At 46.0% G+C, this 14,154-nt stretch overlaps 1 protein-coding gene across 2 annotated transcripts; it reads left to right on the top strand.

The window, feature by feature from the left end:
* The first annotated feature begins 4,691 nt into the window (after nt 1–4,691).
* Nucleotides 4,692–10,312, top strand: MHC-DOA (major histocompatibility complex, class II, DO alpha). 2 transcript variants are annotated; one of them, XM_007972978.3, is made up of 5 exons: nt 4,692–4,900; nt 6,069–6,317; nt 6,741–6,979; nt 7,118–7,253; nt 7,490–10,312. In XM_007972978.3, the coding sequence occupies exons 1-5, from the start codon at nt 4,819–4,821 to the stop codon at nt 7,579–7,581; spliced, it is 798 nt and encodes a 265-aa protein (XP_007971169.3). In that variant the 5' UTR covers nt 4,692–4,818; the 3' UTR covers nt 7,582–10,312. The 2 variants fall into 2 exon arrangements, with proteins under 2 accessions (XP_007971169.3, XP_007971170.3); XM_007972979.3 differs by having other exon boundaries at nt 4,710–4,900; nt 6,741–7,022; nt 7,490–10,166.
* The last annotated feature ends 3,842 nt before the right edge of the window (nt 10,313–14,154 follow it).

Genomic DNA, 14,154 nt, shown 5'->3' with positions numbered 1-14,154 from the left:
AATTTAAAACAACTGGATTTGTGTCATTTTTAAAGGACACTTTAAATTTTTGTTGAACCTATGTTTGCCCCATTATTAGACTCTAGTCCCAATAACAGTGCCTCTCCCTAGAGCCAGTGTTATCCACTTTATTCACTTTTATTTGTTATCATTGACTTTATTTAATAATGTGCTAGCATTTAGAGGGGAAAGGAAGATTGTGTAGCAAAGATTCAATAAACCATGACCCCTTCTTACAGGCCCTTTCCATCTAGGAGGGAATGTGGGCCATACATATACATTCCGAGAAAACCAATAATGAGTTAGCCCTGGTGGGACTGAAAGGTGTTTTGAACTGGGTTGCTTGCTGGCTGTGACTACGAGAAGGTTCCTGGAAGCTTCTGCTCTTGCCTCCCTGGTGTTGGCCTTGAGCAATCACTGACTGCTCCCTGCTGCGAAAAACGAAGGCAAGATCCTGATTGCCTGTCCAGCTGTTGAGGGGTGGGTGAGAAAATCCAAGCTGAAATCCTGCTGGAGTGGGAGGAGCTGGGGACTGCCCTAGTCATTGCTTCCTCCACCATCCCAGCTATCAGTGCTCCCTATGCTTCCTAGTGCTCCCACCCTGAAGCCCTGACTTGAAGTGACACCCAAAGGGTAGTGACTGTGGTTTTGCGCTGGCCTAGGACTCCAGCTGGCCCTCCTTTCTCTTTACACACATGACACTAACACAGATGGCCACTAATGGCCCAAAATAATGAGACCTTTAGGGAGTGCCGCCACCACAAAAGAAAAATAGCAAACAGGACCATCTATGTCCTTGAAAGAAGTAGTAGAAAATATAGACCAGCCATTTAAAATGAGAATTAAAAGTGCACTTTAAAAGTGAAAAGCTACTATAATATGAAAAAAAAATAGAAAATATAGGAAAAACACTTAAAAGTTCTAGGTGTAAAAATATACATAATAATCAAAGTAAAAGTCACACTAATGGGATAAATAGTGGGAGAGATGCAACTGAAAAACAAAACAGAAAGTTGGAGGACTACACTGAGGAGCTAACTCAGAACAAGAGAGGGAAGAATTGAGAACTCATCAATAGAAAAGTCAAGGGAAAAGGAGAAGAGAATTATCCAAATGTAGATTATACGAGTTTCACAAAGACAAAAAAAATAGAGAGAGGAGAAAAATAGTTAAAGAAATCAAAAAGATGAATTCCCAGAAATAAAAGATGGAGATCCATAATGTCTTACAAAGAGAAGGAAAAACCCACTGTAGACACACTAGCAAAATTTAAAAATATCAAAGACAATGAGAAAATTCTAAAAGATTCCAACATGAAAGACTGACATGGGATTTTCTAACTGTGACATTGGATGCAAAAAAAAAAAAAAATGGGAATGATGTTATTTAGTATATTAAAGGGAAAAAACTTCCAATAGGATGTAATATACAGCTAAACTTTATTCAAAAGTGCTGGTATAATTTTAAAAAATTATCAAGCATACAAGGCTTTAGGAGGTTTGCTATGCAAATTCCCACATTTGAAATGTTTCGGAAAAAGAATTCTAATCAGAGAAAGCATTCTAGAAGGTTCCAAAAGATATGAGAAGTAATGTTGACCAAATACTTTGGTGAAGGAGAAAATATGTGAATAAATTTGAAAGCATGCTAAAGTTCTTATCCAGTCAGAGGGAAGATGGGAAGGAATCAGTAACACTTAAAAAAATAAAATTAAAAAAAGGCAATGGCGATTAAAAAAGAAAAATTGGCCGGGTGTGGTGGCTCACCCTTGTAATTCTAGGACTTTGTGAGGCTGAGGCGGGCAGATTGGCTGGACTCAGGAGGACCAGCCCGGGCAACACAGTGAAACCCCGTCTAAAATACAAAAAAAAAAAAAAAAAAAAAAAAAAAAGCCGGGCATGGCGGCATGCACCTGTAGTCCCAGCTACTCGGGAGGCTGAGGCAGGAGAATCGCTTGAACCTGGGAGGTGGAGGTTGCAGTGAGCCCAGATCGTGCCACTACACTCCAGCCTGGCAACACAGCAAGACTCCATCTTAAAAACAAACAAAAAACTTTTAAAAATAGAAATATTGAAATAAATAAGGTATTACAAAAAAGCCCAAGTGCATCAATATTCACCATAAACACAATCAGAATGCGGCAAAGACAGTGCCATGTGCTCACCAAACCATTTTATCTTCCTGCACACGTAGCTAAAGTACATTTTTCCATCCCTGTGCGCCTATGTGGGGTCATTGTTTACTTCTTGCCAATGGAATGTGAACAGAGATGGCAAATAGTTTCTGGTCCAAAACCATGGAAAGAATGTGCCTTTCCCAGGTTCTCTCTCCTACCTGCAAAGCTGGAAGTTCATGAAGTGATTTTCAATAATGGAGATGCAAAGTGGAGCTTAGCCACCTTGAGGCGCGTTTTGGAAAAGAGCTACAGAGTGCCCAACTTGACTTGAACTACACGTGGCTAAAAAATAAACCTATGTTTTGTTAAACCACTGAGGCTTCAGCGTTTGTCCCTTGCAGAAACAAGTTTGCTCACTTTGACTACCACATGAATTGAACCACAGGTTAGAAGACAGAGATCATCAGATTGAATCAGAAGCAAAAATCTATATTTATGACATTTCAAGGGCTACATCTAAAGCATAAGTACACAGGAGGAGTAAAACCAAAAAAGTAGAAAAAGATACAGTGAACAAATACCCAAAGACAGCTGCAGAACTTATTACTAACAGACAAGACAGAGTAGGACAGAAAGACTGTCAGGACAAATTGGGAAAAGGCTCAGTTCACCAACACTGTAATCATTCCCAAGAGTAAACACCTTAATAACCTAAACGCATAGAGGGCAAGAGCTGATTTAAAAATTAGAAACAAGCTGAAAAACCTACAGTCACAGTTAGAGATTTAAATATACCATTCATAGGCCAGGAGTGGTGGTGCGTGCCTATAGTCCCAGCTACTTCGGGAGGCTGAGGCAGGAGGATCGCTTAAGCCCAGGTGTTTGAGGCTGCAGTGAGCCATGAGGCTACAGTTGCTCACTGCCCTCCAGCCTGAGCAACAGAGCAAGGCCCTGTCTCTAAAAAATAAATAAATAAATGTACCACTCGTAGTTATGTGTAGGTCAGTCCAAAGATAAAGAAAGCCATAATAAATTAGAATGACAAAATCCACATGCTTGATCCAATAAACATGTACATGTATAAAATTCTGCACCAAATTTATTAGAGCCCATGTGAAATATTTACAGAAGTTCACCACACTCCAAGTCATAAAGGATTATCGTGTAATTAAGTTATAAGTTAATAACAAAAAACATACTTTAAAAAATCTATGTATGTTTTGAAATAAAAAAAACACCCAATACTCGATTGTTATTAACCAAAGAAGCAACGTTCTTTATCATGAGTTTTTCATGACTTCCCCATCTATCATCTCATGGCTCCAGCTCCCACCTCACTTGGGGAGAGATGAAGGTGGTGAGGGTCCTAACCAGGGCAGGACCAAAGCAGTGAAGACACTGTTCATTCATGCACAGATATCTCCTAGGCACCTATTATATGCTAGGCATTATGCTAGACACTGTGAAATAGAAACAAAAAAACTAAGATTAGGGCTCCCCATAAGCTGTGCCATGCAAATCAATTACTAGCTGTCATTTGATTAATTTGAAGTCAGAAGCTGTGTCTGCCCCACTCAAAATAGGCATCCCTTGTTCACTGAGGAAAGAGCATTGGAGCAGGTTTTACCAGTCCACAGGCTACCCGAGAACCACTTAGGGAGCATGCTGAAAACACAGGTTCCCTGGCCCTGCCTTGGAAAGGCTAATCTAACCCATTAGGTCAAGAGGAAACTCAGGAATACGTATTATAACAAACCCCCAGATGATTCTCATTTGGAACCAGAGACCCAGATGATTTCCTAGCTCCTTCCAAGTTGAAAATCATCGATTTCAATGGCCTAATTTGACACACGGCCTAATTTGGTTGGACTTATCTTTACTCAGATGTTAGCTTCACGTTGTTGTTGTTGTTGTTTTAATATATATACTGGACTCAGTTCTCCCAGTGCCTCTTATTAGCCGAGCCCAACCAGAAGCCAAAGGCAAGGGTGATGCCGTCCTCCAGCCTGTGGCAACCTGGAGGAGGTGCCGGGTCCCGGAGGGACAGACAGAGAGGACCAGCACCTCTGCCCTCCTCAGGAGTCCACGGAAGCTCCTTACACTTTGCTTTAGACCAAACATCTCCAACAATTACACATTTTTTCTTACACAATGAAATTAAATAACAATAAAAGAAAAATAAAATAACATTTTTGAAAGTGGTTTAAAGTTTTAAGAGGTTTTTATTCCATTGTGTATCCAGCGTTTTCCTTTTAAAGATTATTGGTAAAGTTTATTTTACTTTCTAGCTCAAAATTTGTCCACAGAAACTTCTTGGGAAAGTAGGATTCCCTGCATCGCAGATGGACGTAGAGAGAGGATTTGTTGGAGCTCAGCTGCGCGGAGCTCTGACGGCTTTTCTCTCCCTTCAGGGAGGGGGTCCCTTCTTGGAGGACGTGGTAACAGTTGGTCCAAGCCCCTCCAGTCCTCCAAAACTTCCTTTGGCTTCCCCTGGGGGCCCACTGAATCCTTCCACCTTCTCACCCCGGCTCTTTCCCTCTTCACCCAGCAACAGATACAGTCACTCAGAGAATTCCTGTGATTGGCTGAAGACAGCAGGGGTCGCCCCCATCCTCGAATCTGTTTTCTTCGTCTTCAACTCCGCCTTGTTCCTGTACTCCCCGCACGGACTGAGACTGATTTGATTAAAGCACCAGAGTGTAATGGCCCTCAGAACAGGGCTGGTCCTGGGGTTCCACACCCTGATGACCCTCCTGAGCCCGCAGGAGGCAGGGGCCACCAAGGGTGAGTGCGAGGGCGAGGCGGGTGCGGCGGGGAGCAGAAACTTACGGAGTTGGGTTACATGAGGAGATGACATGGAGGATGCTTGTTCCTCTCCCTCTCTGGTTTATGAGCAACTTCCTTCACCAAGAGACACCCAATCCCCCTCACCTCTGTCACATCCACTCTGGACCTAAATGAAGGTGCAGCTCGGTCAGCTGCGCAGGTGTCCTCCTCAGCCTTTGCTCACATTCAGATTACCCCTCATTCTTTCCTACTCCCTGAAACCCAAACCTCCACCCAACAGATGCCAGCAAGCACCCTGATTTCTCTGCTACCCCTGGCCTGGAGTGTGGCCCATCAAGTCCAGTTCTGTTGCAGTGTTTATGCCCATGCCAGTAGTTAACTGTTTACCTGTCTTTGTTTATCGGGAGACATGAACTGGTTAGTGGGTCTACAGCTGGTTCATCTTTATTTTATTTCCCTGGCCCACCATTGTGCTGGTTGCATGCTAGTTCCTCAGTAGCTGTTGCTCAAACAACTTCATAGAATTCTACAAGAATTAAAACTTAATCCCTAACTTCCAGAAAACTAGACAACAGTTATGGAAGAGACACACTCAGTCATAATACTCTGAGATGGAGGAGTTGGGACATGAACCTTGACTTCTGACTCTTCATCCAGTGCTCTTTGCAATGTCTTGAATTACCTCTTCCTATCCCCTTGGTCTCTGGGTCACTAACCTTAATTCTTACCCCTGCCAGCCGTGGCCTATTTCGCCTTACACCCACCTACACTGCATCTCTGTGCAGAGCTCCACTACTCTCCTGTCCTTAATAATTCCCCCTCATTCCATGCCCACAGTCCCACCAGCTCACAACACAGGGCAGACGACCACAGCCAAGATTTAAATTCTGGAACCCCAAGCATGATTGTAGGCAGCCCCTCCTCTTCCCATCCTGATAGGCCAGACCGCACTGTCTCTGTGGCGCCTGCAGCTTGCTGGGATGAGCCTCTTTCTTCCCGTCCTCTCCCTTCCCCTCTCCCAGGGCCAGCCCAGTGTCAGAACAGGACTGTGTCCCCCCACAGAACCCAGGACGGGGCCCAGGCTCAGGGACTCAACAATCACATATTGCAGATGAGACAGACACATTTTCTTCTCTCTCCTTGACCCTGAACTCACCAAATACAGCTGACCACATGGGCTCCTACGGACCCGCCTTCTACCAGTCTTACGGCGCCTCGGGCCAGTTCACCCATGAATTTGATGGGGAACAGCTGTTCTCTGTGGACCTGAAGAAAAGCGAGGCTGTGTGGCGTCTGCCTGAGTTTGGCGACTTTGCCCGCTTTGACCCGCAGGGTGGGCTGGCCGGCATTGCCGCGATCAAAGCCCATCTGGACGTCCTGGTGGAGCGCTCCAACCGCACCAGAGCCATCAACGGTACCAGCCCTCCCTCTGCCCACCCAGTCAGGTGGGAAGGTCCAGAGAAACTTCCTCCCAGTTCCTAGGCCCCCATCACTCTGGGGCGCACTCTCAGCGCCAGTGCCTGTCATGCCCTGTCCCTTTCTTTCCCAGGAGGCTCCAGGTCTTCCTAGACCCCTTTGGTATCCCTCTCCTTGAAGAATGACACCTCTCACCTGGACTCCCGCCCAGGGAACAGTCAGATATAGGACCTCCTGGCATCCCCACTCCCTCCCTAGTCTCCTCTCCCTCTGTTTTTCTCCTTTTCTGCCCCAGTGGATAGCATCCCAGAGCATCCCCTGCCCACAGATGGCTACGAAGGGGGAACGTCCCTTAATCCCAGTCCTAGTAAGGCCCTGGGATGAGGGATGAGCCTGTGGACTCAAGCCCCATTCCTCCTAGTGCCTCCACGGGTGACCGTGTTCCCCAAGTCTCGGGTGGAGCTGGGCGAGCCCAACATCCTCATCTGCGTCGTGGACAACATCTTCCCGCCTGTGATCAATATCACCTGGCTGCGCAACAGCCAAGCTGTCACTGAGGGAGTGGCCCAGACCAGCTTCTATTCCCAGCCTGACCATTTGTTCCGCAAGTTCCACTACCTGCCCTTCGTGCCCTCGGCCGAGGACGTCTATGACTGCCAGGTGGAGCACTGGGGCCTGGATGCGCCACTCCTCAGGCACTGGGGTATGGAGCCCCCTCCCCACACACCCTCCTGGCCCCAGGTTTCCTTTACTCTAGATTCCTTCCCTATACCACCAATTCCTTCCTTTCTCTCCCAGAGCTCCAGGTGCCTATTCCACCACCAGATGCCATGGAGACCCTGGTCTGTGCCCTGGGCCTGGCCATCGGCCTGGTGGGCTTCCTCGTGGGCACCATCCTCATCATCATGGGCACATATGTGTCCAGTGCCCCCAGGTGCAGAGGCCCCGGGAGTCTGGGGGAGGGGAGGAAAGTGGATGACTCTGAACAGGACATGGGCGGAGAATCAGAGATTCTGTCTCGGGGAAAGAGGTCAGGAAAGAAATGGGCATGGAGGAAAGAAGCAGAGGTGGGGTGAGAGAGTGAGGTTTGGCAGGAGGTGGGCCCTCAGAGATAGGATCCCAGCATATTGAAATTGAGCAACATCGATTGTGTGGTTTCTGCTACTTTAGGTAACGATCCTTCTGAGAGAAAGGACTTGTGGGAGACACCCTGCAGATCCTCGTGGATTTGTGACAGCTGCTGCGTGCTCAGTGCGCTTTAAGTGCATCCTGCTGTGCTGACCTTGAGTGGGATCAACCTCTGTCCTACAAGTCCCCCCCTTTTTGGCCCCAGTACTCATGGCAGGGTTTGTGGGACACCTACTAGCTTCCCTTCCCTTTCAACACACACGCACATTCTCACTCTACCCAAAGCTCTGGCTGGCAGCACCAAATGCTTTGGTGGTGTTTGCTCTGTGTCCTTTTTAGGCCTTGGCCAGTTCTCCCAGGGTTGAGGCATGTGGTGCTGGGGATTGGCAGCAGTCCTGGGGCCCGCAGGGTGTGTCTTGCTCCATTTGTCCCATTGTGTGTTACTTTGTGAATGAGCCGTTTCACATGGACTTCATGAAATTTGCCTCCTGAGTTCAGTTTTGCCCTGAAAGGGATGCAGATTATCCTGTTCCTCACGACCCCCTCAGCTAACAACCCCCTCAGCACTGGGACAGGACAGGCTCATGGGGACTCCACTCCTGCCTGGGTTTACTCTGTATGAAGAGACCATTGGTATCCTGTCATGATGTCATGTCCTTTTTCTACTTTCCCTAGAGTCCCATGCATGACAAAGAGAGGCCCAAGGCTTGGATAAGGTGGCCACTTCCCTCAGTGGGGTCAATCATGTTAGGTAGGAGGTGGTAGAGTCGGTGTGCAAGGTATCTGGTAAGAGGGGCGGTCCACCTAGACACTCTCTAAATATATGGCCTGGAAGATTTTAGTCTACTTTTCTGTGAACAAAATTTAAAATATACAAAGAGATAAGTCACCATACCACGTCGTTTATGTCAAGACCAAAATGAGCAGTACAGATTACGGCTTTCAAACCAGAATGCACATAAGAACTGCTTGGGATCCTTTTAAAAGTACAGGCATTGGCCTGGTGCAGTGGCTCACTCCTGTAATCCCAGCACTTTGGGAGGCCAAGGGGACAGGATCACTTGAGGCCAGGAGTTGGAAACCATCCTGGGCTACACAGAGAGACCCCATCTCTAAAAAGAAAGATTTAAAAATTAACCAGGCATCGTGGCTCGCACCTGTATTCCCAGCCACTCGGGAGGCTGAGGCTGGAGGAGTGCTTGAGTCCAGGAGTTCAAGGCTGCAGTGAGCCAAGATTGCACCACTGCACTCCAGCCTAGGTGACACAGTGAGACCCTGTCTCTAAATAAATAAATAAAATATAAAAATAACAGGCATCACCCAGACCTACTGAATTAGAATCTCAGGGGTGCAAGGGGCAGCAACAGGGAGGCTGTCTTTTTTGAGACAGGGTCTCGTTCTGTCACCAGGCTGGAGTGCCATGGCATGATCTCGGCTCACTGCAACCTCAGCCTCCCGAGTTCAAGCAATTCTCCTGCCTCAGCCTCCTGAGTAGCTGGAACTACAGGTGCGCACCACCATGCCCAGCTAATTTTTGTATTTTAAGTAGAGATGGGGTTTCACCATGTTGGCCAGGATGGTCTCCATCTCCTGACCTCGTGATCCACCCTCCTTGACCTCCCAAAGTGCTGGAATTACAGGCATGAGCCACCACGCCTGGCTGAAGCTGTCATTTTTTAACAGGCTCTGGATGACTCTGATGCAGCCATCCTGGACCTAGGCTGCGGTCTGGTCACTGGGACACAGTGACATAATCAGGTGCCATGGGGGGTCATGGGAAAGGGGGATCTCTAAGGTCTGAGGTGGACCAGGAAGGCTTTCTGAAGAACCTGGGTCTGTTAGGGCATCAAAGCCAATCAAGGTACAAGTAAATAGGGACAAAATGAGGGTTTGAACTGTGAGCAGTTGGTCCTGGAAAAGAAAGAAACCGAGAGATGATGGGGACTCAGAGGGCTTCTTAAGAGAGAATAAGCTTAAACCAATGACTAGAAGACCCTGACGGAAGTGGAGGAGAATCATCTCAGGCAAATTTTTTGTGTGCCAGTAACAGAAACCCTCTTCGTGTGATCACATGCAAAGTATAGGATGTTTGCAATATAGCTGTGGGGAAGAGTGCAGGGCCCAAGGGTAGATTCTAGCCAGGCCTCCTAGGAACAGAACTGGGATCCAAAAAGCCTGGAGAAGCTACAGCTACCCCTCCAACACTCTCGGATCCACACGGTCTGTGTTCTCTAGACCCCCTGCATGTTAGCGGTGTTCTCTCTCTGTGGACTGACTGTCCTTTTCAGTGAACACGTCCACCCGAAAGCTCCTGAGTTTATATCATCTCAGCCCTCACAACCCACAAAGGCTGTGTCTCCTAGTCACAGCTTTAAATTACTGGAAAAATAAATGACCGACCAAACGTGGAGCAGGTGTCCATCCCAGCCCTGTGTAGTTAGAACAGGAGACAAGATTCCACACAAATGTGGCTGCCAAGCACCCAGCCCCGGGGCAAGGGGTCAAGTTCTTGTCAGAGAAAGAGGAATAAGTTGGTTCTCAGAAGACACCACAAGATACGTGTGTTCCCAATGATCTCTGATCTCTGCGGATCTTTTGCTGAGCAGTTAACTTGATGCATCATTGGGAAGGTGTTTCTCTCATCTCCATCCTAAGGCTTAATAAAGTCATTAAAATTGTGTGCTTTTGACCAAAGAAATGTGTGGGGTTTTTTTTGTTTTTTTTTTTTTCACTGTTGCATATACTATCCTGAAGTCATTGGAACTTCTAGGAATAATTCCAGAGCCTTTAGATGTATGCGTCTGCGTGTATACTCACATTTGTTTCTAGTCTCAAGGTACGTAGTGTTTTATTTTAAAAAACAAACTGTGCTCCTGCATTCCTGATCTTTCACTCTGTTTTAGAACAGACATCCAGTAGTCTCCTGTCCTTTGTATCCAAACTCTCCCTTTTTGCAGGGTCCCCCTACAGATCATAAGCACGTCATCTCTCCAAATAATGAGAACATCAAGTCCTCTGTCTGTCCTTGACCTAGTCTCCCTTCCACCCAAGCTCCTCCCGGTCACACCCTCTGAGAGTGTCTGCGTGGACTGCCTCCAGATCCCCTCTTCCCATCCACTCTCTTTCGGTTTTAATTTTTAACCAAATTATGTTATATGCATAGTTTAAAGAGTCAAATATTTTTTACAAGATTTGTTACAGAAATACCAGTCTCCAGCCCCCTCTGCCACCATATCCTCAGCCTCACAGAAAATAACTTTCAATTGTTTTAATGTGTTCTGTTGGTATTAACCTCCCATCTCTAAATAACATGTTTGTGTTGCTACATCTAGATTTTTCAGCTTTAGGCTTTATCTCTTTACCTCCTGCTGTGGGAGAGGGGGATTTAGATTTTTTTCATCCTCAAAGAACATCATGCACCCTCCCCATGCCCCTTCTTTTAATATGAGTATATTGTAATTTTTACAACATAGTAAAAATTACTATGCTTACTATGTTTATATCAGTATGACCATGTAATGGCAAACCATAGAGCAAACCATGCCTGCTCTTCCTTTTCTAGGTGACTTTGTTTTCTCTGGAGTGTGTAATTGTCCTGTTTTCCTTTGCGTGGCTGTATTTGTACTTATTATTAATGAATCACAAAATTCCTTGCAGTACAATCAAACATGTCAGGTATTCTGTCAATTTTACCATCAGATGTAACTCTCCCAGAATCTTCTGTCTGCTCCAGTCTTAACTCTTTGCCCTTGATGATACAGCGTTCATCTGAGATCACCCTTCGCCATCCGCATCAGGATTTACCTGTCCTCCGAGTTGGATCTTCTGTTTCTTGTATCCAGTCATTGCCCCTTTGTGGTCTGCCTTATTTTAATGAGGCACCTCTTCTTTCCACTTCCTGAGAAACAGTGCATATGAGGAAAATTTTGTATGTTTCGTATGTCTGAAAATGTATTTATTGTACTCTCAAACTTGAATAATAGCTTGCATGGGTATAAAATTCAAGATTGGAAATCATTTCCATCAGAATTTTTAAGGCATTTCTCTATAATCCCTTAGCTTCCTGTGTTATTGTTGATAAGCCAAAAGATATTGTGTCATGAAACTTTGTATGTAATCATTGTTGTTTTTCTCTCTCTGGAAGCTTATAGGATTTCTGCTTTTTCCTTTCCTCCTTTAAATTCTTCTAGGTGCGCCATAACCTACAAGGTGAAGATCCTTCTCAAACTGTCCTCAGTGTACTGTCTTAACCATGTTTCTTTTCTTTTCTTTTCTTTTTTTTGAGATAGAGTCTCGCTCTGTTACCCAAGCTGGAGTGCAGTGGTGTAATCTTAGCTCACTGCAACCTCTGTCTCCCAGATTCAAGCAATTCTCCTGCCTCACCCTCCTGAGTAGCTGGAATTACAGGCACCCGCCACCACGTCTGGCTAATTTTTTTTATTTTTAGTAGAGACGGGGTTTCACCATGTTGGCCAGGCTGGTCTCGAACTTCTGACCTCAGGTGATCCACCTGCCTTGGCCTCCCAAAGTGCTGGGATTACAGGCATGAGCCACCAAGCCTGGGCTATTTTAACCATATTTATAATAGCGCCTCCTGAAAATGGTCAATGCCTAAGTCACAGAAAATTGTTGTTGCATGTTTACTCCTCCCTGCCTTCGCACAAACTATTATCTGTGCTGGACCTGCCTTCCTCCACCAACCAGTCAAAATTCTACCTGGCCTTCCAGGGTCCAGATTAAATGTCACCTCTTCTGTGAAGCATTTCCAATCCCAGCCCCCAATATGCTGGCCACCATCTCCCTTCAGTACTACCACATTCCGCCCTTTGTCAGTTGACTATGTATGAATTTGCCTTTGCCACTAACTGCTCCTCTAAAGCAAGAGAAGTCTGTGTCTTACAGATCCAACACCCAGAACATAATGGGCATTGAAACACTGTAGAATTCTATTTAATTCAATTTTGTTTGCTTCAAATCCAGCCTGATCTGACTGTCTGCGGCTGGTTTTAATAACATTGGCTACTGTTTACCCAACACATGCAATGTGCCCAGCCTTAATGCTTTTCACATGTAGTGGATTTGAATCTTGGTCCAAAAGATTAATAAGATAGTGCACAGAATGCAAAAAATAGTAAACGTCTTTAAATAATCAAAAATCTGATTCAAAACCTGCTGTTTAAAAAATCTTAAATCTGATTCAAAACCCCTGCCACGAGGCTGGTTTTAAATTCAATCTGTCATTATTGGGGCTTCTGGTCTCTTACAGTTGTTCCAAGGGTTTGTGCCCTGATACAGTGCTGAGGCCTTGGAGAAGCCCCTGTTGTCTTCCAGCATCTGTCCAGACTGTTTACTCCAAGTATGCCCAGGGCTTAACCTGTATGGTCTTTTCAAGTGGCAGCTCTGCTGCTTCTGCACCAGGCTTGGGGCAGGGGAATCTTTAGTGAGGAGTGATCCCCAGTGCCTGGGAGCAGGACTGCAAAGACGCACCACAGGGCCAACTTCCCCTCCCTGGGAGGCCTCCCCACCTGCCTTGGCTGCTGCGAGGAAGCAGGGCTCTTTCAGACCCACAGGCCACTGTGCCTTCCTCAGTTTAGGAGAACCTTCCCCCTTTGCCTGTCAAAGGCATTCCCCTCTCTCTCTCTGGCACAGTGTCTGGGACACCTGGCATCATGTCAAGTGAGCTTCAGGTTTTGGGAAATCCAAAGCCAGAAGAGGAAGGGCCTTGGAGGTGACATGTGCTATTGTCTTGTGTGACAAACCTAAATACAAACAAAGAAAAAAGAAAAGCATCATTCTGCCATACATTAATTATTTTATTTCTTCCTTATGACCAATCTGCAAGTTAAGTATAATGATTTCATTTTATAGAGAAGGAACTAGGATTCAAATTACTTGACTTGCCCAAGATCAAACAGCTAGAAGGTGGCTGGAAGGTCTGTGTAATGCTAGAGCCCGTGTTCTTTCCACTGCACTGTCCTACTCAGCAGCGAATGGAGACCAGCTTGTGAGACATGAGGCTGGATGAACAGGGTCAGACATCAGCATTACTAGGAAATGTGTAGGAGGAGGCATTCCCAGCTTTGGTAACAAACTTCTTCTGAGGTTTCAGCAGCAACAGGCTGCAGGGAATGAGGTGAGCTTGAAGAATGACTGGGGTTGGAATTACTGAAGAGATTTTCTGCTCCATCCTGGATCAGTCGAAGCACTCCCTTAGTTCAGACTTACTTTCTTGCTTAGTCTAAATTCCCTGCTGGCTAACAAGACTCTATATGATCTGGCACTGCATGTGTCCTCATCTTTACTTCCCTCCACTCTTCCTTCTTTCATTAAGCAACAGCCACACTATCTTTCCCCAGAATCCTCCTGCCCAAGATGTTAACATTAATGCCTCCAATTCGTCACCCATTCACAACTCATGTGGTACCAATTCAGAGAAGCTTCATTGACCAACTTTGCTAAATAAACCACCTATCTCCAGTCTCTGCCTATCATGTTACCCTATTTATCTCTACAAATAGAAGCCTTTCAATGAATGATGTCCCACTTCTCAGGCTTTCCTTTCTTCTCTGACCTCAGAAAAGCTTCCAGACGAGTGATCATGCACGCAGAGGAGCGGATTCACTTCCTCTTCTCTCCTTATGGTTTAGGAGGTTGCTACCTATGACTTGTAATTTGGCTCCATCTTGTGGTTTGCGTCCACCCCACAT

This window comes from Chlorocebus sabaeus, chromosome 17 (assembly GCF_047675955.1).
Source record: "Chlorocebus sabaeus isolate Y175 chromosome 17, mChlSab1.0.hap1, whole genome shotgun sequence".
Classification (NCBI taxonomy): Eukaryota; Metazoa; Chordata; class Mammalia; order Primates; family Cercopithecidae; genus Chlorocebus; species Chlorocebus sabaeus.
This window is presented reverse-complemented; position numbering and strand designations above follow the sequence as displayed.